Source organism: Magnolia sinica, chromosome 9 (assembly GCF_029962835.1).
Source record: "Magnolia sinica isolate HGM2019 chromosome 9, MsV1, whole genome shotgun sequence".
Lineage (NCBI taxonomy): Eukaryota > Viridiplantae > Streptophyta > Magnoliopsida > Magnoliales > Magnoliaceae > Magnolia > Magnolia sinica.
The window spans coordinates 76,617,250-76,629,255 of record NC_080581.1 but is presented as its reverse complement, the minus strand read 5'-3'; the positions used below and the strand labels follow the sequence as shown (position 1 = coordinate 76,629,255).

The 12,006-nt window shown below is 39.6% G+C and overlaps 2 protein-coding genes across 9 annotated transcripts in view; one reads left to right on the top strand and one right to left on the bottom strand.

Moving 5' to 3' along the window:
- The window catches only part of LOC131255729 (uncharacterized), a 28,263-nt gene extending 27,941 nt beyond the window's left edge, over nt 1-322 (top strand). For all 8 annotated transcript variants that reach the window (XR_009176325.1, XR_009176335.1, XR_009176329.1 and 5 more), the window contains one exon: nt 78-322. Coding sequence is in view for 1 of the 8 variants with exons in the window: in XM_058256532.1 (XP_058112515.1) it covers nt 78-134 (57 nt within the window). In the remaining 7 variants the exon portion in view is untranslated. The remainder of the gene's footprint in view (nt 1-77) is intronic.
- Nucleotides 1-12,006, bottom strand: part of LOC131255727 (uncharacterized) — a 190,112-nt gene that overhangs the window by 25,520 nt on the left and 152,586 nt on the right. The window lies entirely within an intron of this gene.

The following is a 12,006-nucleotide window of genomic DNA, read 5'->3' as shown; positions in this document are numbered from 1 at the left end:
TGATTACACAATTAGCTCAAAGTATTTGTTAGAGTCAGAACCTATATCAAATAATTTGATTACACATTGGATTGCAGGGATATGGACCGCAAAGACGATCAGCCCAACAGTGCCATCTATGTTCAACAAGCTAATGCATGAAGTGGCTTGATGAGAGGTTTACCAGTTCGGTCTTCTCCATTTCATTCGTTAGTGTGGCCAATCTAGGAGTAGACCACATGAACGATTTTTATTTATTTTTATGTATTCAAGACCATTTTCAACGTATTGTTGTAAATATTATATATTTTATTGTAAAGTCATACAATTTTTGTTTAATATTCATTTGTAATTGTACCCTAACATTTTTTAGGTTTCAAATATTAAAAAATACAGGTCCAACCGAAAAAAATAATAATAATACTGGCTTTTGCCGTGGGTTGCATGGCTTTTAATGGTGCTTCTCAAACCTTTGTCATGCTTTGGAAGACATTTATCGACACTTGGACAAACTTTTGTTGACATATTTGATGTTCCTAGGTGCTTTTTCAGTGATTACTGGTGGCCAGCAACGGTGCTTCAGAAGACTTTTACCGGTGTTTGGACAGACTTTTGCTGGCGCTTTTTCAGCTTTCCCAGATGCTTTTTTAGTGATTACCGATGGCTAGCAGATGCACCGGAAAAAGGAAAATGGGCGCTGGAAAAGTCTACTCGATCCCTGGCCAGAAAAATTGCTGGTAAATGATGATGAGCACTGGTAAAGCCTTTGCCAGCGCGCCTTTTTTCCAACGCTTGTCTGGGTACTGATAAAGCTTTCCATGGCGCTATTTTTGACCTTTACTGGTGCTTTGGACCGCCGATAAAAGTCATTTTTATTGTAGTGTATTTAAAAATCAATTTCAAACCTCAAAGAAAAAAAATGCAAAGGATTTAAAGGTTAAGGCAAGATGCATCATAAAAATTAGGGAAGAAAACCATAATGGTCCATTCATCCGGTAGGTTACTGTTGAACTGAGTGAACGGCCAGTGGTCCAACTCAATCTATGTGTATATCCCCCCTATTGATGGGTTGTTCTAATTTTTTTTCAGGTTACTGTTGAACTGAGTGAACGGCCAGTGGTCCAACTCAATCTATGTGTATGTCCCCCCTATTGATGGGTTGTTCTAATTTTTTTTCTTCAAGTAATCCTCGTGGTATAGCCACTAGTTTTACAGGTATGCATGATGAGAGGTGCTTCTGTCATTTTAAGATATTAATATAAGTAGCCCGGCCAAGGGCAAATGCATATATCCTGCACTCACACCAAAGCATACAAGACTTCCTTCTTGTGTGACATGCAACAATTCCTGTAGGCTAGACTCTTAGTAACAACATAAAATCATGCCTAAAATTTCTATGTTAACAATGTGTGGTCTGCTTGTTTTTTGGATCAAGATGACTCTTGGAATAATATCTATTCATCCTAATTAGACTAGTTTGATGATCGGATTGGATAGAATATACACACCATTTAGGCCACACACATAACCTATGGTTGGTGTCCCCTCTTGCATTATTTCTTGTGTTTAGGCCCAACTCAGTTGTGGATGGAGATGAATTTTTGTCTTATGCCCTAAAATTTCAGGCAAACCTAATTTAGGGACTGGATGTCAGGCACACAAAATAGTGGGCTTAGGCCCACCTTAAAGGCATGCATGAAAATCATGCATATCCATTCATTAGGTTGACAATACTGTAGAAACTATATATGATAAATAAATAAATAAATACTCAATAATACAAGTGTGACCTACTCGATGATCTTTAGGTTGGGACCTACCTTTCTAGGGATGGGTATCATATATATTATCACTTTAGTTATATAAATTCTTAAATGTAAGGGAGCAATCTACTGGTGGTGTGAAATTTGGAGTTCCAAGCTACGAGAAAGCATGAATACCTTTTATTTTTGCACGTTCCCTTTGAAAAGTGCCTATGATTTGCAAATGGTCTCATTTGCTAAGCCCTCGTGTCTGTACAATAAGCTCATGTATGGCAACACATGTTGCAACATGGGATATAAGTGTGAGATCCAATCCATCCATTAGGTTGGTCTGACCTTTTACATGTTTTCCTAAAATAAATCTGGTCCACTAAGTATGTGGCCCCTTAAAATTAGATCAACCTGATTCTTGGGCTAGGGAATGAATATGGTGATACTTTTCTGATGAATGGTTGGATTTTGGCTTCATAGGTCCATGCTGGCATTATGGCATGTCGATGAGCTTTGCTGCACATGCATATGGGCTTAGCAAAGCTCTGGAAAGTTGACGGATGTGAGATTGTAAATGGGATAGAAAAAGTATGATATGTAACCCGCCACTAACAACTATTAATTTGGGTATATTTGATACATCAATCAACACTTCCTTTTCCCTTATGCTAGCTAACAGGTGTGTAGAGTTAAGCACTTGGACACAAGCATCCAGAATGAAAATTAAGCTAATAACTTATCTCTCCGCATTAGGTAGGATACATTTTTTTTCCGTTTATTCTTCTTTACAAAAAGGTGGGAGCACACCACCTGTACATTTATTGATATGGAAAACAACCATTAACAATCCTAAACAAATACAAGAAAAAAAAACAAAAAAACAGAAAATCCAAACAAAGGCAAGGCTAAACCAAACAAAATCAGCCACCTCAAACCAGCAGCGTACATATCTAAACATTTCTTGGAGAAGCCAGGAGCCATGAACAACCATAACTTAAATCCACTTATGGTCATCGCTTTGGAGCAAATATTGCTGAGGAAAAAAAATCAATGAAAGTATCTTATCTATAAATTTATTGTATTCTTTCCTTCCCTTTGCCCATAATGTTAAGAGTTCAGAAAAGAACTCATATTCCTACTCCATATTTGACTCCAAATCCTATCCACATGAATTTTCAGTCCAACTCTGAATTTGAGTATTTTCAAAGTTTGGTTTGTATTACTGATGGTGGTGCAATGCATTTTCTCAATAGTGGAGGTCCACATAATCCCGAATTTCTTTGGAATGATTCATTTGTAAATGTAAAAAACTGTTTAATTTGTAATATGCTTCCACAAGGTGATTTTGTGAAAGGTTTAATATCGAGATGAATGTTAGCTTTGTTGGTTGTCAAGAAATCTCTCCTGAGATATTGATATAATCCATCCATATGTGGGACTTCTTTTTATATTTATTTATTGCCAAACCATTGATGGGATGGTTAGGATTTTCTGATAAAATTGATTCTTTAGAACCGTAAGCAATAGATGATGGGCCTAACAGATGGATGGCTCACTGCTGAATAGGCCCACTTTCCCATAAATTTTGTTCACTGTCGACGAAATAGTTATTGTTCAGATGGTATGAATCATCTTATTGGGGAGATTTTTACATGGTGGCCTAAGAAATGTGTTATGGATGTAATGCACAGTCCATATTGCTTGGTTAGACTGGCCAAGTGTCCCCTTGCAAGTAGAAAACTGCATGTTATGGTGTCGTGAGAGCAAATGATGATTTCCACACTTCTTTTTGGCATCACAAAAGTCCAACTCAAAAATCACCAAATGGTAACAAGTGATTACTCTTACACTCCACATACATAAATGTGGGAAGGTGAAAGAAGTTTGCGTGTGATGATTCAAAAAACACAAAATATAAAAATATACATAAAACACTACTCTTCTTCTTCTGAACGTTTGCTTGGCCCACATTTCTCTAGACCATTGGGAAAAGACCACTGGCTAGGTAGGCTACATTGGTTAGATCATCCAGCTCATAGATTAAGTTATCTTGTTGCTAAGGTGGGCCAAAATTTGAAAACAAAGAGACAGCTGAGACATTCTTTTTTTCTTTTTTGCAGAAATGTGGGAGCACACCACATGTAATTTTATTTATTTGAAAGTGTTCCGTACTACCATTCAATCAGGTGCAAATGCAACAAACAACTGCAGCATATATGATAAAGACCAAACAAAAACATAAAATTACAAAAAGGAGAAAACAACTAAAACTTTTTTCTTGTAGCCACAAACTATACAAACATACTTACCCTAATTCCAATCCTCATACCATCATTGCTATTTAGAAAACACCATGGAAGGAAAAATCAAAGCAAGCATTCCATCAACAAATATATAAAATTCTCTCCTTCCCTTCCTCCAAAGTGCTAGAGTCCAGAAAAGCATCCCCACACCTGCTCCATATCCAACTCCAAATCCTATCCACATTAGTTCCCAATCATATTTCCTTTCAGATTGCAGTGTTGATGGAGCGGACGATGGTGCACCCTCGGCATCTTTGCATTTCTTTGATAGTGGAGTTCCACACAACCCTGGATTTTCTTGGAATGATTCATTTGTGAATGTAAAAAACTGTTTACTTTGTGGTATGCTTCCCACAAGGTGGTTCTGTGAAAGGTTTAATACCGAGAGGAATGTTAGCTTCGTCAACTGCCAAGGTATCTCTCCTGAGATATTGTTTTGTGAGAGATCCAATGACTCCAGCATCGCTAGATTCTCAAGTGATGTTGGAATTTGGCCCGTGAAACCGTTGTGTGACATATTGAGTAGATGTAGCGACTTGAGAATCCCTATAGATTTTGGAATATCCCCTTGAAAATAGTTGTTTGAAAAATCAACTATTGTGAAGATGGATGGGATCTTGATGAGTTCCCTGTCTAGTCCTTTGATCATTACTGTCACCGTGTCTATATAGTATGTCATTTTCATTGGTCTAAGTAGGGTTCTATGAAGGAAAGATTGAGATTTATCCTCATCTATCATTGCCTTCCAATTCTCAAACATATTTGATGGCAAAGCACCCATGAAACTATTAGAAGAGAGGTCAATGATCTGCAACATTGGGAAGCTTTGATTTGTTTGTGAAAGTATAATGGGGCCATGAAATTTGTTGGATTTTAAGACAAGAACGTGTAAAAGGGGCAAAGCTTCTATCCATGATGGAAAGGTGTCATTTATTTGATTGTTTCCAAGGTTTAATACCTCCAACATTTTGCAGTTGGCCAAAGACCTTGGTACTTGGCCCTCCAATTGATTCCCACTGAGATCAAGCGTTTGTATGTTGCATCTCTCTTCAAATGTCTGAAGTAAGGTGTTATTGAAAGCATTTCTTTGAAGATTCAACACAGACAGGGCATCACCAATCTCACCCAAACATGGTGGAATCTGACCAATGAAGTGATTGTGAGATAAATCAAGGACTGTTAGGGATGGTGCATTGCAAACTGATCGAGGGATTTCACCACCAAGGCTATTGTTTGAAACTGAAAAGAAATAGGTGGAAGGTGGTGGGATAGGAAGTGAGCCTTCTAGCTTGTTGGAGCTAATGTCCAGATCACTCAAGTGACTGATCAACAAAAGATGGGGAGATGGTACTATTCCCTGCAGAACATTGTGAGAAAGATTTAAATAGGATAAAGACCCATTGCCAACCTCCCATATCCATTTGGGTATTTCACCACTAATTTTATTGTAGGAAAGGTCCAATTCCCTCAACCCCTCTTGATTTCTCAAGAAATTTGGAAATGTGCTGATGTTGCAAGAACGTAACAACAAAGATTCAAACTGGGGGATGGAAACAAATGTGGAATTACCACTGCCATATTGGACTGACAAGTTGTTATCTGAAAGATCCAGATAGTAAAGTTTTTTGAGGTTTTGAAATAAGCCTAGCTCCGCATTGTGAAACTCCCCAAGTTGACCGCTAAGTTGGTTACCTTCGAGAACCAACATTTGTAAGGATGAGAGTGAAAGCAATGATGATGGAATGGTCCCATTAAGCAAATTATTCCCTAAGTTGATCACTTTGAGATTCAAAAGCTCGTTTCCAGATGAAGAAGGAATTGGGCCGCTCAATTTATTGGATGAAAGATACAGATATTGCAGTTTGGTAAGGTTCCAAAGTGAGGATGGTAATGATCCTGACAAGTTGCAATTGCCGAGGTTTAATTCAGTCAAGAATTTGAGATTACCGAGAGAATCTGGTAACTTTCCTGATAATCCAGTGTATAAAAGGATCAATCGCTGTAGAGTATTGTTTTGAGGGAACTCCGGCAAATTGATAGCTACAAGTGGATTGTATGATATGTCGATGATTTGTAGATTTGGCAGCTGGAAAACACTTTCAGGGAATTTTCCATGCAATCCACACTCTGTAAGGAGCAGGGCTGTCAAGGAGGATAAGTTGCGTATGAAATTGGGCACTGCAGAGGAGAGATTGTTTTGACTGAGATCGAGTTCAGATAAGAAATGGAGCTGTGAAAGGGAAGAATAGATGGAACCTGAAAGACCACAATCTATTAAGATCAACTTGCGGAGACTCCCTGGGAAGCTGGGCACTGCAGAGGATAGATTGTTTCCGCTGAGGTCGAGTTCAGATAAGAAATGGAGGTGTGAAAGGGAAGAATAGATGGAACCTGAAGGAAGACAATCTATTAAGCTCAACTTGCGGAGAGTAGGGAGTGGAAAATCTAAGGTCTGGCCCTGCAGTAAGATGTGTACCCAGTCCAGATAGAGTTCACTCAGATTAGACAGGTTTTGGACGAGTGATCCAATGCTTGGGTTTTCGAGTTTCAGGTATTTACTGGAGGGACCATTCCAATATTCATTGCTTGAAAGATCGAGAGAAACCAAAGAGGTCAAGCGGGAGATTTCCAGTGGGATTTGGCCATAAAAGGATAAGTGAGAGAGGTTGAGATGGGTCAAACTGGTGAGCTGGTCAAACCCAGAAGGGAATGGAGAGGGATCAAAATCATTGTAAGCGAGGTTGAGCTTCTGCAGGCTCCGAAGACGAAAGAGGCTTTCAAAATCAATCCGGCCAGAGATATGGAGCTCACTGAGGTCGAGGCTGATCACGTGACCAGTGGGTCCATCGCACGTGATGCGTTCCCAAGAGCAGCAATCGGTATTGTTTGAATTCCAAGAGGGGAGAGTAGAGCGGTAGGGAGTAAAGAGGCTGCGAGGAGGGAAGTGAAAACCATGCTTGAGGTGGAGTAAAGCAGAGAAGTGATGATGGTTGCATTGTTGGGTAGTGAGAAAGAGAAGAGATGATAAAAAGAAGAGAATGAGAAATGCTGGGTTGTTTTTAGAAGAAAAGAAGAGAGCCATTGGTCAATAATAGATGGGTGTTGGGAGTTTGGGATGTGTAGGAATAGGAGCGTCAGCTTTATTTATAGACAAAAAGTGAAGAGGTTACTACTGTTAAGACTCATACGTGTGAAATACGAGAGCCGCTCGTGGTGCCCGTTTGATTTTCCAAATTCCCTGTAAATGGGTAATATATGTGGGGCCCACCATGAAGTATGTGTCTTATCCACACCGTCCATTCATTATGTCAGCTGAATTTAGTTCATTAGAAAACCATTGAGGAAGATCCAAATCTCAAGTGGACCACACCACATGGAAAAGGGAATTTAACACCTACCGTTAAAAACTTCATGGGGCCACTATTTCCTTAGGGGTGGGCCACTTGAGTGTTGGATTTGCCTCATTTTTGAGTAATGTTTATCGGCTCATGCCCCAAAATGTTGGCTAAAACGTTAGGGTGGGCCTATGAATGTTTTAATGGTGAGAATCATTATCCCATTGCTATTTGTGGTGTGTTCCAGTTGAGCTTTTGATGTGAATTATTTTTGGCATCGTTCACTAAAATGATCTCGTCAAATAGATGAACGGTGTGGATATAATAAATACAACATTGTGATGCCCATGCAACTTTGATCTCATTTGACGAGCTCGGCGAGCGTCAGCCGTACGGGGATTTCCAGCCAAAGCCAAGTTCCTGCGTTGTGATGCTAAGTGGGGCCCACCGTGATGTCTATAAGAAATCCACACCGTGCATCCGTTTTGAGAGATTATTATAGGACATAAGACCAAAAATGAGGTGGATCCAAAAAGCAAGTGGGCCGCACAGGAGGAAACAGTAGGAATACAGTGACTACGGTTTGAAACATTAGTCAGGCCAGAAAGTTTCATCTCAGGCAAACCTTATAAACGGTTTGGATGGCATATAAACATGAAGGTAGATTTGGATTGCATTGTTGGTACTGGTTAGTGGTTGATGTTCTATAAGCCCACCGTATTGTATATTTTTTATACACTTAGGTGAACAACACCGTAGGTTACAATGGTGATTGACTGCCCACCATACTTTGTGGTTGGTTAAAACATTTCCCGATTAGATGCGCCTGGGTCTCACTCAACGCAGTGTGGTCCAAACATTTCCCGATTAGGTGCGCCTGGGTCTCACCCAACGCAGTGTGGTCCTGACTGTGGAACCCACGTTGATGCATGTATTGTATATCCAATCTGTCCATCCATATTTCTGCTCCTTTTGAGGGCATTAACAATAACAAAAATAAAATAAAATAAAATAAAATAAAATTTCAAGTGGACCACAGTGCTGATTGAATTCACACCATTAAAAATTTCCTAGGGCTCAATGTAATACCCACCGTGAGTTTATTTGCCATCAAACCTGTTTATAAGGACACAATGACCTGGATGAAGGGAAAAACAAATATCAGCTTCATCAAAAACTTTTGCAGCGCACAAAAAATTGTTTAGCGGTTGAGATTCAACAACTGCTGTTCCTCCAATATGGTTCACCAGAGATTTGGATCGCCTACGTGCCATGTCACTAGCGAGTGGCTACTGATCGCTGCTAAATAGGGCCTATCATGATGCACTTATTTAATCCACACTGTCCATCCATTTTACTCAGATAATTTTAGGGCATAAGCCCAGAAATGAAGGAGATTCAATTCTCATGTGGACCATTTTAGAGGAAACAGTGGTGATTAAAGGGCCACCATTAAAAACTTCTTATGGGTTATAAAAGTTTTGGATCAAGCTGGTTTCAGTTTTTATCCTTCATCCAGGACTGTGTTCTTATCAACAGTGGATGACAAATGAACATCATGATGAGCATTATGGTGGGCATTCAATTAGCATCCTGTCCTATGGTATGGTCCACCTGAGATTTGGATCCTCTTAATTTTTGGGTTCATGATCTAGAAGAAGCTGGAAAGTGGATGGATGGCCTGGATATACAATACATACATCAAGGTGGGCCCACGGTCATGGCCGCACCCAATCCAGAAACCTCATCCTAACTGTGCAAACCACGTCCAAAGAAATTTGTTGTTTTTTTTTTTTTTCGTTTTTTGTGATTTTTTATAATAATATTAATTACTAATTTTACTTTTAGATGTCCACTTAATTCTTTTTAAGAAACTTTATTAATTGGTGGATATTTTAATTATTTTAGAAAAAATTGTAAGGGAAGTGGGAGAAAACTAACGGAAGGTACCTTGACAATAACTTAGGGTTGTACATGAGCCAAGCTGCTCAGCTTGGCTTGACTCAACTCAAATAGTGACTCAACTCAAATAGTGACTCAAGGTGAGCGAAGCTTCATATGACTCACCTCGTTTTAAAAATGAGCCGAGTTTGATCATAGTGGATCTTGACTCGACTCGACTCAACTCGAAGCTTGAGCTTGACTATATATATATATATATATATATATATATATATATAATATATTATATTTAAAAATAAAAAATTAAAACTTAAACCCCACTCTAGTCATCTGTCACTTTCTTATCATTTTCCATTCCTTACCTAATTCATGAGCGCCTGAGCTCTGCTCTCGCCCTCTCTTGTAAGGGTGCACATCGAACCGGTAGAACCGTGGAACCGGACCGAAACCAATCCAACGGTCCAGTTTGGTCCGATTCTAGACTGCACCGGTTCCGGTTCCGTTTCCGGTTCCAAATTTCCAAGAACCGTTGGATACGGTTCAGTTCTGGTTTAGGGCCACGTAGAACCGAACCGAACCATGAACCGAACCGTTCATCCAAACCGTGGATCCGAACCATAGCCCGAACCATGGAACCGATCCGTTTTTCACCTATGTTGCATCTTTCCTCCTGTCACACTTGAGAAGATTGCTCTAATGAGAAATTATAGGATCCTTAACTTTAGGCTTTGATCAGTATATTTGGGTTTTCAGTTCCGACAAATGGCAGCCAAATGGATCAGTCATCCTGACCACTGATCTCTTGCATTCCACCATGCATGGACTATGTGCCAAAAACATCCAACTTTGGAAGGTTTCAAGGGCTAATTTTGGAAATTTTCAGTTAAACATGAGCTATTGTTGTATTCTCTTTTGTCATGTCGAGGACATTTTCAAGGAGTGATCTAAACTTCTGAAACATAGGCCTTACTTTTCAGAATAAAAAAACCATTTTATATTGTTCAAACCCTCAAGTCAAGGATCCTACATTTTTTCTTAAGAACCCTAACACCGTAATCTGTCTTTGTTGGCTTAAAGCCACTTAAAAAAAGTAGCGGACTAAACAAAAGGTGCTAACACATGCATGTAGTTTGTATCTCTAATTCATGTCACGCCATGCATGCTCTACTTTTTAGAAATCAAAACTTGTGTATATTGTTAAAAACCCAGAACTATGGAACCGATCCGGAACCGAACCGTTTTTCACGGTTCGGTTCTGGTTTGGTTCTAGGGTGTTAACGGTTCGGTTCCGGTTCTGAAAATCGTATAACCGTTAGGAACGATTCGGTTCCAGTTTCACCCCAGAACCAGACCGAACCAACCCGTGTGCACCCCTACTCTCTTGTGCTCGAGCTCCAAAGTCCCCTCATCTCTCTCTCTCTCTCTCTCTCTCTCTCTCTCTCTCTCTCTCTACTCCCCCGAGCTCGTCTTAGCCGTCCCACCTGCACTCAGCCACTCGCTCGAGCTCTCTCTCTCAGCACCAATAATAAGGTACCTCTCTAGCTTTATCTAATATTGTATATATATTATTAATTGAATATTTGATTTAGGAGTTGGGTTGAGTGTGGGTTGGGTTAGTTAAGTCGAGTGGCTAGGTTGAGTCAGGTGTCGATTGGGTCGGGTTGTTGGGTTGAGTCGGGTGCTGGGTTGGGAGCAAGCTCAACTCGACTCGATGTAAGCTCACCTTGACTCAATCCACTAGCTCACATCGAGCTCGACTCGAAAGATTTAACAAATAATCCAAGCTCCATTAGTAAGCTCGAGGAGAGCACGGACGAGTCAAGCCAAGCTTGGCCTACCTCAACTCGACTCGGCTCGACGTACGGCCCTACAATAACTTCATTGAGGAAGTACCTTTACAAAAATTTAATTTATAAAGGTATCAGGATGTAAATGCCACCTTAATAAGGTACCATTTTGTAAAATTCCTTTGATAGAATTTAAATAAGCCGCATGACAGAAACAGTGAGGATTGAACATCAGTGGTTGAATTGATCTTGGGGAATAGAAGTTTTAGATCAGGCTAATATTTTTGTATTTTCAGTTCCTCTGGGTAAAAGTGACTTTATGAACAGTATAGATGATATATAAACATGATATAACTGGGGAGATTTCAACTATAGGCATTTTCCTACGTGCTTTTTCTTGCTGTATGGCCCACTTGAGTTTCAGATCTACTTCATATTTTTGATAATCTCATAACAGAGTCTGGAAAAATGGATGGACAGGGTGGATTTCTCACAAACATCACAAGTAGGGAACTTTGGGCTGCTTTTTCCTGTTGTGCTGCCACTTAAAGTTTTGGATCTGCTTCATTTTTGGGCTCATACCCTAACAAAACCTGGAAAAATGGAGAGTGGATTTCTCACAAACACCACAGTTTGCCCCACTTAGCTTCTAAGTACAGGAACTTCCAGCCACAGTCTGTCCAAGCAATCCACGTACTGGATTTAGATATTCAGATGATCTTGATTCTTTTAGGCAACATAAATGGATAAGGTGGATTTCTCACAAATTTTGAAAATTGAGAGATGCAGAAGATTTTCTGTGTATTTGAGACAACCCAATGGGGTTGAATATATAAAGATTACAACCATCTATATAAGGAAAGTAGTAAACGCAGAAGACCCTACCTATAGAAATAAGATATACAAGGTAATAAGATATACAAGGTATGTGAGGTGTCTAACGTCT